At 39.9% G+C, this 20,401-nt stretch overlaps 1 protein-coding gene across 1 annotated transcript; it reads left to right on the top strand.

Annotated features, from left to right (window-relative positions):
- Positions 1 to 5,874: 5,874 nt before the first annotated feature.
- msh2 (mutS homolog 2 (E. coli)) lies at positions 5,875 to 19,381 on the top strand. Its single transcript, XM_034707988.1, has 16 exons — positions 5,875 to 6,456; positions 6,670 to 6,818; positions 9,141 to 9,425; positions 9,935 to 10,081; positions 10,337 to 10,486; positions 10,876 to 11,009; positions 11,131 to 11,330; positions 12,557 to 12,666; positions 12,769 to 12,892; positions 13,122 to 13,272; positions 13,547 to 13,644; positions 13,946 to 14,191; positions 15,686 to 15,890; positions 15,990 to 16,237; positions 18,635 to 18,810; positions 19,108 to 19,381. The coding sequence occupies exons 1-16, from the start codon at positions 6,249 to 6,251 to the stop codon at positions 19,282 to 19,284; spliced, it is 2,808 nt and encodes a 935-aa protein (XP_034563879.1). The 5' UTR covers positions 5,875 to 6,248; the 3' UTR covers positions 19,285 to 19,381.
- Positions 19,382 to 20,401: the final 1,020 nt, after the last annotated feature.

Raw genomic sequence — 20,401 nt, 5'->3', positions numbered from 1 at the left:
GTCTCCATTCTCTACTGTACCTCTGATCAAGTTATGATAATCAACGACTAGACAGAGGCCTCCCATACACAAATCTGCAGCCTCATGACTTCACGTGGGAGACATGGCTATTGTGCAGCTGGGCCTAATAAGCTACGCCTATTTTGGTTAATTCTTCATAAATCCAACTTTACAACTATGCACATAGCATTTTATTCACGTCAGAAACACTGAGAAGACAAGCAGTGAATAAAAACACGTTGCAGACACATTGTATTTCAGGAGAAGGAGAAATAAAATCATCAGTATGGTCTAAAGTAGTAGGGGCGTGTCCAGGCTTTTATGGCTTGAATGGCCCAACTGGGGCCACTGACTTATGTAGAGGTGGCGTGAAGTATGTGCACACACACACACAGATATAAATGATGTTAATTCCCTCTCTGTCTCCACTAGTCAAATCTATGTTTATTACTTACATTCAAATATGAAATAGAAGCTTTATTTCTGTGTATTATTTTATCCAACCTTGAAAAGAACACAACACAATGGCAACTGTAAAAATCTTAGGCATACTCCTTTAATGACTCCAAAAGAAGATATTTGTTTAAGTCACAGTTTATGGTAGCCTACTGAAAAATGTGCAGGGAGACTCCTGCACACAGAGAGCCTGTAGCAGCAACCTCTGGTGTTGAAATGTGAGGACAATGTATAAGTGATAAAAAACTGCAGTTCCTAGAGTGTCCACTTGAGGCTGCCTACAAAAGCCCATGAAGTCCTAAGAACACCCATATTAAAATGCCCATTTTTAGAGCTAAATTAAACATGTTTACAGCCTGGTTGACAAAATAGCTTTGATCTGAATAGGTCTTTTTTCTTTTTTTACAAACTGAACTAGACCATTTTTAAGATATTGAGACTGATAAAGGGCACGACCGAGTTTACTTGCAGGCAGTCACAATATAACAGTTAAGCCTGGTTAATGCCTCTGCGGGGAATAGTCACTGTAGGTCTGCATAGCTCTTGTTCAACGCAGAAGCCTATGCACATAGCTTAAAGTGCACTTCCTCCAAAATGTACGGTGGCCCTGAAGGCCAATAGTAATAGATATTTCAAAAGTGCAAAATTAATTTCACTCAGCAAAAAAAGTTCAGAATCACAAAATAAATTTCAGAATCACAAAATAAACTTCAGGAAAGGGTAGGGCCATGGTACTTGTTTGTGATTAGCTAATCCCAAGTCTGTCCGGCATCAGTCATTTATCATTTTATATGTATGTCCCTTGTTGAAGTATTGCGCTATCAACTCAAGCTCCTCTTCCATCCTGGTAAACTCTTGAAATTTTGCACTGACTCTGCTATTGCAGTATCCACTGTAAACAGGAAATGATAAATGACTGATGCCGGACAGACTTGGGTTTAGCCAATCACAAACAAGTACCATGGTCCTACCCTTTCCGGTTTCTTGAAAATTATTTGGTGAAACTGAAATTTATTTTGTGATTCTGAAATGTATTTTCTGATTCAGAATTTTTTTTGCTAAGTGAAATTAATTTTGCGTTTTTTAAATATTTGTTACTTTTGGCCTACAGGGCCACCGTAAAAATGTAACTACTAATCGAAACGGCAAAGACCACAGGCCCTGTGATTGGCCAGCTGGACTGCATTGTGTTTGCTGCATTTACAGCACTTCCGAAATGGCAGTGCATTGGCTGTGCATTTCTGTTATTCCATGTAACAGTTGATTGATGACAAACAGCAACATGTATCAGCTGTAATTTTACATTAACACGTTCTGAATTGCCGTGAAAATGCAAGCAGGAAACGTAGCGGGACCGGAAACAGGCGACCTGAATATCAGAGAGAACACACTGCCCTCAAGTATTTTGGTAGAGTATAGCTACGCCACATGGACACATCGTGGAACAAGTAACTACACAGAAGTATAAACCAGCTTGTAGCTAGGAGGCTAACGGCCCATCTCAGCTTCACCTCTTTGTCGGTTTCAAGATTGACCGAAAGTAAAGTTGAGTCAGCATTTCCAACATGGCGACCGCCTTAGATTGACTTCAAACCCTGCTTCAGAAACCTGTAGTTGATGCCACTGAAACTACATCCATGTTTTATGGAGTCTATGGTTGCAACACAGTTCAAATAGCTGATTTAACCAAAATCAAGGACTAATCATAGATCAGGGTTTGGTGTTGACTCCTAGGGTGGCCAATTAGATCACAAGGGAGGCCTGGCCACCCCTCGGGACACGACCCTGGTCAAAAGATTGTGACATTTGTTGTCAAACTTTACAACATTTGCTGATGTGCTTATTATTTGAAAATGTTTCAACAACCATGCAGGTGTTAGAGGAAACCCGCCTTCAATATCAATAAAGATGTTGATTTTTCAATTATGCCAAAGCCCTTTTAATGAGTGAAGATTATTTAATCATTTGTAAGTGCTTCTTAAGGATAAATAAATACAAAGTCAGACATTTAGTAGCAATTAAATATGCAACAACTTACTGTTTGTTTACTCTACCCAGCTTCCTTATCCCATTAATGCGTCATTAAGGCTACTAAACCCTTGTTCATACATTTAACTGTGAAAGTTATTTACTTTTTAGGCATTTATGATTGGCAGATCTTGATAATCAATACAGCCCACATTGTCTAGTGTAAATACAGTGTTACAGTGCACTCTTTTGAACTAACAGTGTTCCAGTACATTATGTCCCCATAAACAACTGTGTGGGAGCCGGGGACAAGATAGGTAGGTTTGGAATAAGAGACTGTAGAGTTGATATTACAAAGAACACACGCTGAAATCATTCATGATGACTGCTTACTTATTTATTTCACTAAAGGGTAAACTGCTCTGCATGAAAATCTGATTATATGCAGGGAACTTGTGGGGAGTCTGTTTATTATGTCCCTTTACTTTGCACTATTTGCTTTAACAGGGTACAGTATTACTGTAACACTGCGCGTAAGACATTTCAGGAGAGAGGAAGGAGACATACTGTTACACCCTGAGGGCAAGTTCAATTTTAATTTTCTAAGTTATTAAAGCCCAGGAAATACACACATACATGCACAAACAGGATCCTTAGAGACTGCAGTGTCTATCTCTATGGCACTTCAACAGTGACCAGAAGGTGGACTGGCCTCTCTCCAGCCACAAGTCCTATCCTACTGTGGTCCATGCTGTTCCAAAGCCAAGTCCCTGCAGACTGAGCTACTGAGCTAAGATAGTTTCCCTTATTGCCAGGCAAACAAGCAGTTATCTTTTATTCTAGGGTTTGTCATCCTTCTTTTTTGTTTCAATACATCTTCTTTTTTTTTATTTTTTTTTACAAAAAGAACAGGAGAACATTCCCAAAAACATGACATGCTACTGAAAAACAAGCAGCATATTTTTATTTTTCATAAAGAAGAACATACAACATCCTAATTCTTCCAGTCCACCTTAGGTAAATCTAGCTTGAATATTATTATTATTTTTGAATGTCCGACTCTAACTTTAAGTACGTTATTTGTGTAACATATCCACTCAAATCACATTGAGTTACGAGTAAATGATATGTACTATGTGACTACATATGTTCTTAACAAGTGTGCTTTACTTCTGCCCCCTGTTTTTTAAAGGTCCTGTGAGAAGTTTTAAATTGGTTATGAAACACACTGAAATAAATATTGATGTCTCTTTATGACCAAAAAAAGTAAAAAAAAAACATCACAGTGAAGAGATACTTTTTCTATCAAGTTATTTTTAATCCCTGAAACCAGTAGGTGTCAGACATAGACTGTTTAAAATATGGACGTAGTATCCATGACGTCACCCATCTGTTCCTGAGCGCTGTTTTGAAGCCACTCGACGGCGGCAGCCATGTTGGAAATGCGGAACTCAACCAGGCAGAGTGTGACGTAAAGAGGCGGAGTGTGAGCCTCCAAGCCAACAGCTATGTGTTCCCGACCGGGAGTCGATCAGTCATGTCCTTATTTGGGCAAAAACTTGTAATCTTAATATCTTCTGAACCGTCAGGTTAGAAAAAAATTCAACCCCGTACAGTGTGTGCCGATAGAGATATTAGCTACATAGAGCCAAGCTGTTTTTTGAACCAGGCTGTAAACATGTTTATTAATGCTGCAAATATCGTCTTTTTTTAATTGGTGTGTATGTGGTTTCCGGTGTTTCGGCAGCCAGCCTCAAGTGGATTCTCGATGTATTGCAGTTTATAACACTTCCACATGGGCTTCATAGTTTGCGACCGGAGGTTGCCGCTTGGTGTCAGACCTAATTAACTGTACACTTATGAGTAGGAGTATTTTTTCACACATACAGCAGCAGAGATTCTTGATGAGACACACATTTGACTGTAAAAGGAGTTGAGATGTTTTGGTCAAGAAACACTACTTACACATTTACAAGACAAAATCAGCAAAGATCGCTTTGTCCACTTGGGGCGCTAAAAATAGACACAAAACAAAAGTCCCTCACTGGAGCTTTAAATAAAAACAGCAAACAAAACTTTGGCTACATTCTTGTGATCTGTGAAACCGTTGGAGGTTTTGCCTGTTTTCAAAAACCCTTCAGAAAGAGTTAAGACTTTTTTTCAATGGAGTAAATCTTTTCACTTGTTTACATGTCCGGAAAATGTAAGAAAATGTCCCTTTACTATAAGCTTTTAAAACTTTGAATAGATTCATCCTGAGTAGCCTCACGTTTTACCTGATAAACATATTTTTAAAACATTTGAACTTAATTTGAACTTTTTTTTCTTGACTGTTTCACAGAAAGAGAATAGTTGACTAATTTAAAAAGGGCTCAGTTGTTTCGTCTGTCTCTTGTGATTTATAATTTTACCTTATAAGTTACTAACATGCTGTGTTGAGCAGTTCTACCTTGAAAAGACAATGTAAAAGACTCACCTGGTTAGATAGCAGTGAAATTAAAGAGAGTTACAGTGCACTCTTTTGAACTAACAGTGTTCCAGTACATTATGTCCCCATAAACAACTGTGTGGGAGCCAGGGACAAGATAGGTAGGTTTGGAATAAGAGACTGTAGAGTTGATATTACAAAGAACACACGCTGAAATCATTCATGATGACTGCTTACTTATTTATTTCACTAAAGGGTAAACTGCTCTGCATGAAAATCTGATTATATGCAGGGAACTATTGGGGAGTCTATTTGTTATGTCCCTTTACTTTGCACTATTTGCTTTAACAGGGTACAGTATTACTGTAGCACTGAGTGTGAGAGATTTCAGGAGAGAGGAAGGAGGAATACTGTTACACCCTGAGGGCAAGTTCAATTTTAATTTTCTAAGTTATTAAAGTTATAAAGCACAGGAAATACACACATACATGCACAAACAGGATCCTTAGAGACTGCAGTGTCTAACTCAAGTGCACTTCAGCAGTGACCAGGAGGTGGCCTCTCTCCAGCTACCAGTCATATTATTCTGTGGTGTGTCATCCTTCTACTTTTTTGTTTCAATTCATCTTCTTTTTTTAAAATTTTTTATGACAAAAAGAACAGGAGGACATTCCCAAAAACATGACATGCTACTGAAAAACAAGCAGCGTCTTTTTATTTTTCATGAAGAAGGAGAACATCCAGTATCCTAATTCTACCAGTCCACCTCAGGTAAATCTAGCTTGAATATTAGTATTTTTGAATGTCCCATTCTAACTTTAAGTACGATCTTTGTGTAACACATTTTTTAATTCTGACTTCAATCTCAGAATTCTGACCTTTTCCTCAGAATTCTGACTTTTTTCTCAGAAGTCAGAATTCTGACTTTATTCTCAGAATTCTGACTTTAATATCAGAATTCTGACTTTTTTCTCAGAATAATAATAATAAAAAAAATTAGAACTTATTATTTTTTTTTCAGTGGCCCTGAGCCTCTTCCGTAAATTTATTTATTGTAAATGTAAAGGGAAAAATTTCCAAATAATAAAAAAAGTTACATAAAAAATACACAATATATTTTAAGGAATAAAATACGTTTGTTGCCTGTGGGTTGACTTTTTAACTAGTTTTTATTTTTATTTTTTGGCCCTTTTTCATCATTTTTTTTTTTACTGTTATAGTTGTTATTCCAAAAATGATTATATTCCAGATTTTCTCCTGTTGGTGGCGGCCTTTGAAATATTTACATATATATTGGTCTACATTAAAACCATAACATCTGGAAAATGAAAACGGAAAAAAGGTACCCTAATGACGTATTTCCGGTTTGGCCACAACAGTGGCGGGAGATTCCAGCATGGCGGTGCAACCGAAACAGAACCTGTCCATGGACAGTGCAGCCGAGCATGGCTTCCTCAGCTTCATTTTCTCCATGCCGGAGAAACCGGACACCACTTTCAGGATATTTGACCGGAACGACTACTACACCGTTCACGGGAAAGACGCCATATTCGCTGCGAAGGAAGTTTTCAAGACGAATGGGGTCATCAAACATTTGGGCTCAGGTACACTGCATGGCCTGTGGAGCTTACTAAAGCATGCCACTAATCTGACTGCAGGTGCTATCGCGAGCTAATCAGTGTTGTTGATACTTTTAGATGTAGAGGAAAGCTAAGCTAGCTTCAAATGCACTCAATGAGTTAGCTGTAGCCTTGCTAGCTGCTGCACAAAGTGATCCATGTTGTTATTGTTGTTGATCTGAGCGTGTTGGTCTGCAGGGAGTCGTAAGCTGGAGAGTGTGGTCCTGAGCAAGCTCAACTTTGAGGCCTTTGCGAAGGACCTGCTGCTGGTGAAGCAGTACAGAGTGGAAGTGTACAAGAACCACAGCAAGAGCAGCAAGGAGCACGACTGGAGGATCGAGTACAAGGTAACACTTGGATCATAAAGATTTGCAAATGTGGGTTAAATAAGTGGAAGTGCCTTTCATGTGTTGCTGTATACCGACAATTTATTGACTCTGTGAGCTAAAGCTCACCTGGAGTTCTGTCCCAACTCATCAAGGCCACATCCTTACAGTAATCTAACCTGGGCTCTTTGCAGCATGTCATACCTTCTCTCCCCCTGCCTCTCCTTTCTCTCCTGGAAGCAGCAACCTGTTTCCTGGCTCCAACTTGAACCCTTCTCTGCACACTGTTGTTGCTGCAAGCTTGTGATGCATCTGCTCTTTGTTGTGTGGTACAACTGTGTCAAAATCATCCCACCAGTAAATGTCAGATGCAGTGTTGACCAATGAATCCATCACTGTCTTGTTGTGTAGGACAGGGGTTCCCAAACTTGACCCCCAAAATATAGGGGCCAAAGACTCGCGACCCCAACTGTCCCTCAAAGTGATTTAATGTGGCTTCATTTAACTGGTCTACAGAAAATGACCCTACCTATATGGGCATGTGGCTGTGTTTCCTGTGCTGTTATGAATTAACCTACTGCTACTGATACTTTTGATATTTAACTGTTCACTAACCCTAAACTGAGGAGTCATCTGGCAAAAAGAAAGGCAGACAACTCATTACATTTTCTATTTTCTTTTTTTTTAATTGTACCTTTATTTGGAATGGACAGGTAGATACAACAGTATAGCAACATGAGTAAAAGTAAAAAAAAAAAGTCCTTCCAGTTGTGTTTGTTTTGAGTCCAGAAAAAACACAACATCAGCCACCCTGGAATAAGAGTCCAAAGAAGGTAAGGAGGTCATAGACCATGGATCAGATTTTGTTCATCCATTATGATGTCCACTCTTCTCTGATAACTTCAATTTCCCTGCAATTGTGACAAAGAAACAATAATAGTGGATACACAATGACCTCTTATGGACAGACCTGACAATTTCCTCAGGATAAACTCTGCCAGATAAGGCTACATTTTCTATTTTCAAGATTTTATTTCATGTTTAGCTACTATTTTTGTTCATTTTTTTTTTTTTACAAGAAATTGTTTTTTTTTAGATAACTTTTGTCATTCAACTTTTTTGTGCATTTTTTCAGTATGCAGTGTTTCTTTGTTCACCACAAGTTAACATATTATATATAAGTAATACAAAACCAACAAAAAGAAGAAAACATTAATAAATACAAAAAAATGCTAATAATAATAATAATAATAATAAACAAATAATAATAATTAACAGTTCAAACAAAAAGGAAGGTAAACATAAGAAAACAAGGTCAACCACATACTCAGAGTAGGTGTCCATACACATCATATTCATATTTTGTACTTTTGAATTCTGTTGATGTAATAACTGTATTTATATTTATTGTTAATTTTGTATAGTCTTATGTTATTTTATTTTTAGTATCAACTATTGTCTTTATGTGTCAATTTTGTGTTTTTTTCATTCATTTTTGATTTTAGAAGACTATCCCTGAGTTTTCTGCCTCTTCCTGCACAATGTATTATTTATCTTTACTATTTTTTTGGTATGTATTTTCTTTTGATTGTGCAAATAAATAAACATAAACAAGAAAACAAGGTAATGAACAAAAATGAATAATGATAATAATAAATATTTTTAGTTAACTTAAAAAAAAAAACGTTCAGGAAGACATCTCACGACCCCCCATTTGTCCCCCCAGGGGGTTGCGTGACACCCACACTTTTGGAACACTTTGGGAACCCCCGGTGTAGGACACTGCCATTTCCACTGTAATGCCAGCTGATGTCTGAGATACACTATAACATTTTCAGCCTGTGTGTCCTTGACTTGTTTGTCGTAGCTCCAAACAGGATTGTCTCAGTTTGACTTTAATTAACTGAAAGCTTATGTAAGAGACTCAGGTCTTTACGCTGAGATTGATAAACCTGAACAGTATTACACTACGGTGGATTTAATCAGAGGTAAACTCCTCATACATGTGAACTTAGAGGCAGCTAATAGTTACATTCATTGATGATTAGTCTGGGGCTTATTTTCTATATCTTGAAATTGTTAACTGGTAATTTTAAGGTCTCAATACTCAATTTTAAATCTTAAATTCATGTATTTTATGGGGCCAAATCCTTGAAAAAAACAGATATTTGGTGTGTTATTGCATAAGTGAGAGAAAAGCATCACATCCTCAATGTTTGTAGTGAAAATCTACGAATGCATCACGTTTCTCAAGTGACACAAAACAAAACAAAAAAACTTCAACAATAATTGTACAACACATGAAATAAACCATGTCTGTCCTTCACGCTCTTCCTCCCAAAGGCCTCTCCTGGAAACCTGACTCAGTTTGAGGAGATCCTGTTCGGAGGTGGAGCCGGTGCAGAGGGTTGTGCGGGAGTTGTAGCCGTGCGTTTCTCTACGGGAGCTGACGGACAGCGCGTGGTTGGGGTCGGCTATGTGGACGCAGCTCAGAGGACGATGGGAGTGTGTGAGTTCCCGGACAACGAGATCTTCTCCAACCTGGAGTCCCTGCTCGTCCAGATCAGCCCCAAGGAGTGTCTCCTAGTGCAGGGCGAGGGCAGCAATGACGGCGGTAAACTGCGGGAGGTACGTGGCGGGCGGGGATGTGGGAAGTACACAGCATCAATCAATCTGTATTTATAAAGCGCCAAATCACAACAAACGTTATCTCAGGACGCTTTACAGACAGAGCAGGTCTAAACTGTATGCTGTTATGTTATTAACAAAGACCCAACATCAGGACTGGGTGAGAGCCAGTCCCATCTTAAAGACAGGACTCGATCTGATCGCATCTTATTCCACCATGAGCAGAGCACTTTGCAGCATTTAGCAAGTTACAGCAGCAAGGACAAACTTCCTTTAACAGGCAGAAACCTCCAGCAGAACCAGACTCATGTTAGACAGCCATAAGCCTTGACTGAGTTGGGGTTGGAAAGAGGGATGGGGGAGATGAAGAGAGAGATGATGTGGTGAGACAGATACCAGTAGTTGTAGCCGCTGGAGTCTGGCGATTGTTGGGCTGTTCTAGGCTGGGGTCAGGTGTGAAAAACTGTTAACATTGTGATACAAAGATGGAGTTATATGTTTTCGTGTAGGTGGTGCAGCGTGGTGGGATGCTGGTCTCTGACAGGAAGAGAGCGGAGTTCAGCAGTAAGGACATGGTGCAGGATCTGAACCGGCTGCTGAGGGCAAAGAAAGGAGAGACGGTGGTGAGCAACACACTGCCTGAGCTCGACAAACAGGTATGTTCACTGTGTGTGTTACAAAGAGGACTTTTATTCCTCTACATTTTTGAGGTATTGAAAGAGAGGATGGAAAAAGTTGAAAAAAGTATTGATTTTAAAAGAAAAAAAGGTGCTAAAATAAGACATACAAGACTCTCTTGGTCTTTCGGAGCATCTTTGTTTTCTTTTTTCATTACTAGTTGTTGTTTCTGGACAAAAATAAACTATGTGGCTATTAATGTTTGTGCTTCTTGTGTGTGGTTTCATTCTTAGGTGGCGATGTCGTGCTTGGCTGCAGTTGTGCGCTTCCTGGAGCTCCTCTCTGATGAGTCCAACTTTAACTCGTTCAGTCTGACCGCGCTGGATCTGGGTCAGTACATGAGGCTGGACAACGCTGCCGTGAGGGCTTTGAACCTCTTCCAGGTCAGTCACAGAGGCCTGGTCGTAGCAGCGCACGTTTTCAATAGTCATCCATAGAAATTGGAAGACATTTACGCATCCCCAATCTGAGACCTGAGATGGGATGTGTTATAATGTATTATAGTTTGGTCTAGAGGTGTATGAGTGGACTGTCCCTGCTCTCATGTCTCTGTGCTGATGTGCTTTTAAAACAGTAGAAAGTAATTTGCATCCATCTTAGATCTGCTCGATGCAGTTTCGACATCAGCATTTTGACTACAGTCTCAAGGTGTTCATCTTTCCTGTCTTATCTGTATCTGATGACAAAGCTCCAACATGTTTTATTTTTGTGGCATCATGATATAAAGCTTTGAATTTAATTATTTTTAAATCACTGTTATTATTTCATCCAGGGGTCACCTGACGACACCAGTGGAGCCCACTCATTGGCCGGTCTGTTGAATAAGTGTCGTACCCCGCAGGGTCAGCGTCTGGTCAACCAGTGGATCAAACAACCGCTCATGGACAAAACCAAAATAGAGGAGAGGTCAGAGACGGAGGAATAAAATGCATAATGACACAAATCTGTATCACTGAGGGTAATGGTGATTTGCCATGAAAGCCTGTTTGGACATCAGTTGCTCAGTTGTGTGTCCATGTGTGTTTAGGTTGGACCTGGTGGAGAGCTTTGTGTGCGACTCAGAGCTCAGGCAGATCTGTCAGGAGGACTTGCTGCGCCGGTTTCCTGACCTGCACCGTCTGGCAAAGAAGTTCCACCGTCACTCTGCGACCCTGCAGGACTGTTACCGTGTGTATCAGGCCGTGAGCCACCTCCCCGCTCTCATCACAGCGCTGGAGAGATACTCAGGTACACACACAGCTGCAGATGATGAGTGTATGGTGTATGTATGCTGATGTGGGTTAATGCAGGCATTGGTTCCAAAGGATGCTGGATCTGTTGTGCAGAAAGATTATTGTCTCCTTCATCGTACAGATGCTGCAGATTTCACAGCTGATTAGTATCACTAATGTTGCTCTTTTCATGCATAAAAAGAGCCTGGCTGATAAATATCATTAAGGTTTGAGGTTTTAGAATATCAAAGATTTAATTTGAGATGTATTTATTAATGTTTGTTTTCTATTTGCCGTGATATTAAAAAAGGGGTGTGACATTCTTCATTTTTGTCCTTCATGAGCCTGAAATTATGGAAAGTTGCTAAATAAAAAAGCAGCATTCATATATCAGCAAAGTTCTATTTATTATCAAAAGTTCCTGAAAATTCAAAAAAAGTTTCAAGAAATTTCAATTGCATATTTTTCAATTTTTCAAAAATTCTATGGAAAATTCAGACATTTCATAACTTTCCAAAATTTTTAACATTTCTTTTAAATATTCTCCACTTTAAATTATAAAAATAAATTCCATTGAGATTTTTAATTGAAAATTATCTAAATTTTTGGAAGAATTTAAAATTATTTTTTATTTTGCTTCATGGATAATTCTAGAAATTTATTTTGAAAAAAAAAATCTTAAAATGTTAAAAAGAAAATGTAAATGGATGTTTTGAAAAATTTTCCACTTTAAACCTTAAAATTCTCAAAATGTTTCCAAAAATTTTCAGTGAAATTCTCAAGAGTTTCCCTTTTTCTTTTTTTTACTTTAAATTATAAAAAACAAATTCCATTGAAATTTTTTATTGAAAATTATCTACATTTTTGAAGATTCTAAAATTATTTTTTTTATTTTATTTCATGGATAATTCTAGAAATTTATTTTGAAAACACAGAAAATTTTAAAACTTTCAAAAAAATTTAATTGGAAGTTTTGGAAAAGTTTCCACTTTAAAATTCTCCAACATTTTTAGCGAAAAAATCATCAAAAATAACCAATATTTCCATTCATGTCATTTTTATTTAAAACTGAATCAAATTAGCCACCTTATCTGTCACCAGGTTGTTTTTGTGTTCTTAGTCAAGATCAATATGAAGCTTAGAAACACTGATTGAACTCTATTTCTAATTGTTCATGCTTTCAAGATTAATTCTGATATATTACAGATCTAAATGTGTGTGTGTCTGTGTGTCTGTGTGTAGGTAGCTACCAGGTTCTGTTGGCGGCTGCGTTCCTCTCTCCTCTCAGAGACCTGCTGACTGACTTTGTTAAATATCAGGAGATGATTGAAACCACGCTGGACATGAACCAGGTCTGTTTTTGCTTCTTTACACATGTACAGTGTTAAAACAATTCTCTGTGCATTATATTTGTTTCCAGTGTTATATTTTCACATGTCCCGTGTTCCATGCAGGTTGATCACCATGAGTTCCTGGTGAAGGCGTCGTTTGATCCCGTGCTGAGTGAGCTCAGAGAAAAGATGGACGAGCTGGAGAAGAGCATGCAGGCGGTGCTGAGCAGTGCAGCCCGAGAACTTGGTGATTACACACACACACACACACACACACACACACACACACACACACACACACACACACACACACACACACACACACACACACAGTCAAAGATTTATGTCAGAGGGATCTCTGCTTCTTTCCAAGATGTTTCTGCATTTAAATTTTCTGATACATTTTTAAAAAAGATCTGACAAAAAAAGGTCTGACAAAAACAGTGAAGCAAGCGTCTGGTGTCTTTGGGTTTCAGGTCTCGACGCTGGTAAGACGGTGAAGCTGGAGTCCAATGCCATGCTGGGATTTTACCTGAGAGTCACCTGTAAGGAGGAGAAGGGTCTGAGGAACAACAAGAAGTTCACTACACTGGATGTTCAAAAGAACGGCGTGCGCTTCACCAACAGGTCTTTCCCACCGCATCACACTCCCCACTGATTCATCATCATGACGGTGCTTCTGCTCTGCTCTTCTGCTTATCCATTATAGATGATATTACTCTCTCTGCAGCATAGAACAATAACAAAACACAAGATTACATTTGTAGTCAAACATACTTGGGTGACCCTTAATAAACCTGATCACTTAGTGCAGTCTGTGTATCAAACTTTGCTCCTCTCGGCGGCCTGGGATGACAAAGCTCTGTCAGCTGACGTCCCTTTGTGTTCCCCATGTCTGCAGTAAGCTGAGCTCCTTTAACGAGGAGTACACCAAGCACAGGGAGGAGTACGAGGAGGCGCAGAACGCCATCGTCAAAGAGATCATCAACATCTCCTCAGGTGAGGAGATCAGATGTCTCATCACATGACGCTCTGCCTGACTTTGATCTGACAGCTGGATAAAGATTTCTCCTGGAACTTTGTGGAATGTGTCTGGTGGTGTGACCTTTAGAAATTGATTTAAAGTCACATTTACCCCAAAGGTTACTAAACCGTGCAACACTCTGAACTCTGAGGGATGAATGACTTGAGATTGTGGTCAGATGGCATTACTTATCAAATGTCAGTTGTTCTGCAGCCGGCTCACGCTGCAGACTCTCGTCTCTGTGATCATTCAAATAATTGAACTCTTAACCTCCAGGGTACGTGGATCCTCTGCAGACCCTGAGCGACGTGATCGCTCAGCTGGACGCCGTGGTGAGTTTCGCGGTGGCGTCCGTCTCTGCTCCCGTGCCGTACGTTCGACCCCACCTGCTGCCCGACGGCTGCAGACGCATGGGGCTGAAGCAGGCGAGACATCCCTGCATGGAGACGGATGCGGACACCGCCTTCATACCCAACGACATCAGCTTCGTACAGGGAGAGAAGAGCTTCTACATCATCACAGGTGTGACGGTTTGAAACTGTAGCTGTTTGTATTATTGGGGTTAAAATATCAAAACTGGAAGAAGAGTTGAAGCACTTTTTAGAATCTTATATTTAAACCATCACTCCTAATGGTAATTACAGCATTGGACTCGGTTATAGGGTGTTACCGTCTCTCTGGAGGCTTCAAAGTTGACTACATACGCCCTTTGGATGGATTGGAAACACAAAAGGTGGACTTTGCAGACCTGCAGCCTGTTGCACCAGCTATGCATAAACTCAAATGTAGTCTAGTTTGAACGTAATTTCCTATTTAGGATGGAGTTTACACTCTACTAGCGTTTTGTGCGTTTCACCAGCTGAGATAGTTCCAACGTCAGCCTAAGTTCAAACTTAATTCTTACACTTAGCTCCTAGAAGGTGTAAAGTCCTCTGTAGAGTATATCAGCTGCCATGGCGCGTTGTTTTGAAAGGTGGGATGATTTGGGGGATGAGGAGATACAGAGGGTTCTCCCAGCTAGATTATGTCTGCAACGTGATATCCAAGAGAGAAATTACATCCTTTGGAAAAATATGATGACCAAGATTTGCACTCCTGAGTATTAACATATGTTGTAGTTGATCATTTTACTACTCAAAGTCACTGTTATTATAGACACTGCAGATTAAGGATTTAGGCTACAGATATCACTTTACTTTAGTTTGATTCAGCTGTCGGGCAGCTCTGAGAAGATAAGGCACGAAAAATAACAATGCATCAAAATTGGTGCTTTCCTCTGATTGGCTGCTGGAAGTGTAAACCTCATATCTGCGACAATATTTTGGTTAGTTTGGACGTTACGGCCTACTAGTGAAGATGAACCTTACGTCTCTGTGGTGCAACCAAACAATGACACAACTTAAGTTACAAACTAACTAGTTCCAACGTATGGTTTAGGGATGACTTTACACTCTAACTTAGGACACAACTTGCGCACTGCTGGTGTAACAGGCTGCTGAACTCTGCATACCGCTCTTTTACCTGCACCTTGTGTATTTAGCAAAGCTGACCAGGACCTGGGAAACATTCGGCTCTTAAGCTGGCTGTTCAGAGTGGATTCAGATTCACTGCATCCAAAAATGATACCAAGAGAGTTACAGGGTGAAATAACAGCGTGTCAAAGGAGAACAGAATCCCTCTGTGAGTTTTGTTACGTGCGTAAAAATCCAGAAAAATTGAGCTTCAGTCGCAGCATTGGATATGAAATTGACTCGTGTTACACCAGTCTTTTTTATCTTCCGATGTTGTATGAGGGTCAGGTCTTTGTAGAGAATCAGTCATGCGTGCTGTTATGAGAATGTGAAGTGTTGTAAGAAGTCTGAATTGATCTAAGAGAGAGACTCAACCAGAGGTTGTTTCTAAAGGTGAATCAAGAGTAGGATTTGTGTCCTCAGTAGTTATTTAAACGTCTTCATATTTTACCTGAACAAATAAATATTAATCACTTTTGTACATGTCTCTCTTCTTCTTCTGCAGGACCAAACATGGGCGGTAAGTCGACATTTATCCGTCAGGTGGGCGTGATCGCTCTGATGGCTCAGATCGGCTGCTTTGTACCCTGTGAGGAGGCGGAGCTTAGTGTGATTGACAGCATCCTGGCTCGGGTGGGAGCAGGAGACAGCCAGGTGAAAGGAGTGTCCACTTTCATGTCCGAGATGCTGGAGACGGCCGCCATTCTGCGGTGAGAACAGACACACACTCGTGATACAACTCGTCTACCTTTTATTCTGTGTGTGTGTGTGTGATCAACATTTTCTCTCTGTACACACGGTCCCTGCAGCTCGGCTACAGAGAACTCACTCATCATCATCGACGAGCTCGGCAGAGGCACGTCCACGTACGACGGCTTCGGTCTGGCCTGGGCCATCAGCGAACACATCGCCTCTAAGATCAGCTGCTTCTGCCTGTTCGCCACTCACTTCCACGAGCTGACGGCGCTCGCAGCTCTGCAGCCGTCTGTCCACAACCTGCACGTCACAGCACTGACCACACACAACACACTGACCATGCTGTACAGAATCAGACCAGGTAAACACACACACTAATACACATGATTTAACACAAGGTAAATGTAGGGTGGTTTAATTGTAGTGAGTTTATACTGAACAGCACACTTAAATACAGAGACGGGCCAAAGTGCTTCAGAGGGGCAAAGAAAGGCATCATACAAACATTTTAACAAATGGACAAAAACAATTAAATCATTCTGATTATGAGCCGAAATGACAGAGGTGAGACTCAATAGGTTAAATATTTAAAACTACTTGTGTGCGTCTAGCAGCCACCAACCACTGCCCAAAGCCGCTGGTTTAGCTCTGTTGTTAGAGCAGGCGCCTCATGTACGGAGTCCTTGTCACACTGTTTTAGAATAATTTCCTGCTTCCTATGATTGGGTGTATGTCATCTCGACTCTGTCCTCACATTTCCAGTCTCTCTCTCAAGCTGTCCCCTCCAATAAAGACTAAAAGCTTAAAGAAAGATATTTAAAATTGGATTACAAAACAAAGTGAAAATGAGGACACAGCTCGCCTGGATCTAGATGGAAAAGCACTTCAAGAGTTCCTAATTTGGGGCGCTGGTGGCCTAGCGGTCTAAGCACCCCACTCATGGAGGCTATTATCCTCGTCGCAGAGGTCGCTGGTTTGACTCCCAGCCGGTCGACCATTTACTGCATGTCTTCCCCCACTCTCTACTCCCCACATTTCCTGTCTCTCTTCAGCTGTCCTATCAATAAGTTACTAATTTTACCTGACTTTTTTTCTTTCTTTTAAAATCAATTATAGTATAAATTAACTCAACTCAACTAATTATTTATATATCACCTTTCATACATTCATTCATGCAGCCCAAAGGGCTTCGCAAAAGAACAGAGACAGAAAGCAGCAAAAGTGAAAAGGAAAGTGATATAAAATACTTAAAAAATGAAATCATGACTCTTGAATAAATAAAATAAATTCTGAGAAGTATCAGAAAAATAAAATAAAATCATAAAACAACTACGGTTGTTTTGTTTGACCTTTATTATACCAGGTAATAAATGTTTGTGAACCAGTTCTCATTTCCAAACAGGACCTGGCCAAGAGGTGCCAACAGTCTAGAATAAAGTGTATAAGTAAATAGGTTATTTTAAGTAAAAGCAATGCACCTTTAAAAAAAATGAAGTTCAATATTTTGTACTTTCTTTATGAAAATGAAAATGTGATGTATTCCAGAATCATAACTCCAATATTTCTAATTTTCTCTTTTTTTGCTATTTAAGACATCTTATCATCTATTTTTTTTTAATTGCCTGAACAATAAGAATATTTAAATATTATTTACTTTGAGCTTATATTGAGTTATTACAAAAAAAATAACATTTTAATATATTACTCTTTTTTTCTTTAAATACACTGGTATAACATGAGAGGGAGTGATGTATTGAATATCAGCACTGCTGTGACTAAATCAAGCGGCAAACTCCGGTCTCAAACGATGAAGCCAATGCGGAAGTGCTATAAACTGCAATACATCGAGAATCCGCTTGAGGCTGGCTGCAGAAACACCGGAAACTACATAGATATGAATGGGAAAAAGACGATCTTTGCAGCATTAATAAACATGTTTACAGCCTGGTTCAAAAAACGGCTTGGCCCTATGAAGCTAATCTCTCTATCAGCACACACTGTACGGGGGGTGAATTTTTTTCTAACGTGACGGTTCAGAAGATATTAAGATTACGAGTTTTGCCCAAATAAGGACATGACTGACGTGACTCCCGGTCGGGAACACACAGCCATTGGCTAAGAGACTCACACTACGTCACACTCTGCCTGGTTGAGTTCCGCATTACCAATATGGCTGCTGCCGTCGATTTGCTTCAAAACAGCTCTTAGGAACAGATGGGTGACGTCACGGATACTACGTCCATATTTTATACAGTCTATGGATTAAATACATGATTTATTTGAGTGTTTTACTTTCTCTTTGTAACCAGTGAAAGTATGTTGTATGATTCAGAGGTACCAGCTTCATTAAGACAAACTGTCTGCTGTTATTTTAAACACCATGATCAGAGCACCTGATTGAGGTGGAGTGATACATACAGTGAAAAGACCAGTGATGCTGTTCTCTGTATCATCAATATGGAATGCCTCTCATCCAATCAGATTACTTGGCTTTAACTGACTGTTAGTGCATAGCTAGCGTCAAGAAGCATGGTTGAAAAGAGTATTGGAGTACAATAGAATGAGCGAATGGTAAGTGTTTCTTTAAGGGGAACTTTCTTTAAGATTGAGTCATTGTAAAGTACTATGTCTGTTATTTTGTTGTATTGCTCCTTTAAATTCCTTCCTCTAGTGTATTGTAACATTGTCTGATTAGCTAAATTTAGTGTCTGCCATCAAGTCTCCAGACCGACCTTTGCCCCCTCCTCTCTGCCTTCAGGTGTGTGCGATCAGAGTTTTGGTATCCACGTTGCCGAGTTGGCCTGCTTCCCGCCATCTGTTGTTGCCATGGCGAAGGAGAAAGCGGAGGAGCTGGAGGAGTTCCAGGAGCCGGCCGGAGAGAAGTCGGAGAGGGAGGAAGAGCCCAAGGCCAAGAGACGGCGCTCTGAGAAACAAGTAGGTCTCAGTTTTTCGAATGAGTCTGATTTACGGGGCGTGCAGGAACAAAGTCAGGAGGTGGAACAGGAGGAGAAAACCATCATGTTGCTGTGTGTTAATAGAAAAGAGGCACTGCTAAACCCAACACATATCAGACAATCATCACTTTGAATGTAAACAGTGGTGCTTAGATTGAAGAGCAGACTGCTAACAGGAACATGACTCCACTTCCTTAAGTCTCGTGTCAGCTTTTTTTGACTTCCTGTTTCTGAAATCATTTTGACCTGACTTTACTACCCTTCTTTTTTACCAAAGACAGGGGAAAACCTGATCCAAGACTTCCTGGAGAAGGTGAAGTCACTTCCTGCTTCCACCATGAGCGATGAAGAGGTGAAGTCGGCGCTCAAAAGGATGAAGGAGGAACTCCTCACCGAAAACAACTCGTACATCAAAGACATCCTCTCGCGCTGCGCTCCTGTAAAAACAGCCTGATCACGGATTCACACTCTGGTTTACATCATTAACTTTAGTAACCACACTAACTCTCTTATTCTGTATAGTTTTTCAATAAAGATGTTCCCTGAGCTGCTGTGAGTTTGGGTTTTTTGGCTCTGTTGGTGTAACTACACACATCCTCTGTATTATCCCTTTACCTGCTCAGTCATCAAGAACATCAGAGTGTATGAACTCTGAAAAGTTCAGTTTTTCTGCAGATATGCACTGGCCAAAACTTTGTTTAATGCATGATGTAAAACTAGTTACAGTGCAGTGACTTAACCTTTGATACCTTCTTTAGCGTAGCAGTCAGCTGATCCTTTCATTGAGCTTTTTTAATTTCTGGAGGTTGATCTCTGGTTTTCTTCCTTGCATTGACTTTCTTGAAAATCTTCCCACTCATTGTTGTATATTTACACTTGATCTGAAATCTCTAAAGCCACAGTCATATCCAGAGTGAGATTTTTAAAATGTCAAACATGTAAGGCTGCTTTATGACTTCACATTTGTTGCACATTTATGTAACCTCCATGTTATCTGCAAAAGTTTTTTAAAAGGGCTTTTGTTATGGGATATTTTACTCCAATTTCAGAACTGAAATTATTAATCTTAGTCCATTTGGGGAATAAATTCCTTGTTTTTAGTGATCCAAAGCTTGATCCGTAAGGTAACTGGAATGGTAGAAATTCTAGAGACGTTTCACCTCTCCTCTGAAAAGCTTCTTCAGTTCTGACCAGACAGAGGAAGAGCTAGAAAATATAAGCCTCCAACAGTCGTGTGTGTTCAGGAGTCACAAAAGGGTCCTAAGTAGGGTCGTTAGTCTAGTTCCTGGCAGTTCTTCTATCACCTGACAGTCGTTCAGTACCTCCTGTCAGTCGTTAGGGTGATGGGTCAGCTGTGGGTCGTTACAGTCACATGTCTGATGTTAGTATGGTCTTACTTGTTTTTAGTGCTAAAAATCTGATTTGGGTTTTGGCTTCTAAACCTGGTTTTACCTCATACACTTGAGACTTTAGGTCAAACTACTAAAGTTACTTTACATAGATCTTGGAATTTGGGACTCTAAAACAGGTTGGCGACAGAGCCTCTGATTACATATTAACACTGATAATAC

This window comes from Notolabrus celidotus, chromosome 18 (genome assembly GCF_009762535.1).
Source record: "Notolabrus celidotus isolate fNotCel1 chromosome 18, fNotCel1.pri, whole genome shotgun sequence".
NCBI lineage: Eukaryota > Metazoa > Chordata > Actinopteri > Labriformes > Labridae > Notolabrus > Notolabrus celidotus.
Note: the sequence above shows the minus strand (reverse complement) of the source record. Positions and strands in the feature narration are given on the sequence as shown.

Excerpts from the sequence above, each read along its gene's own strand:
- msh2 (XM_034707988.1), top strand. The coding sequence starts at position 6,249 with ATGGCGGTGCAACCGAAACAGAACCTGTCCATGGACAGTGCAGCCGAG. Across the intron at positions 6,457-6,669 it reads CATCAAACATTTGGGCTCAG|GGAGTCGTAAGCTGGAGAGT; the intron begins GTACACTGCATG and ends GTTGGTCTGCAG. Across the intron at positions 18,811-19,107 it reads GACGGCGCTCTGAGAAACAA|ACAGGGGAAAACCTGATCCA; the intron begins GTAGGTCTCAGT and ends TTTTTACCAAAG.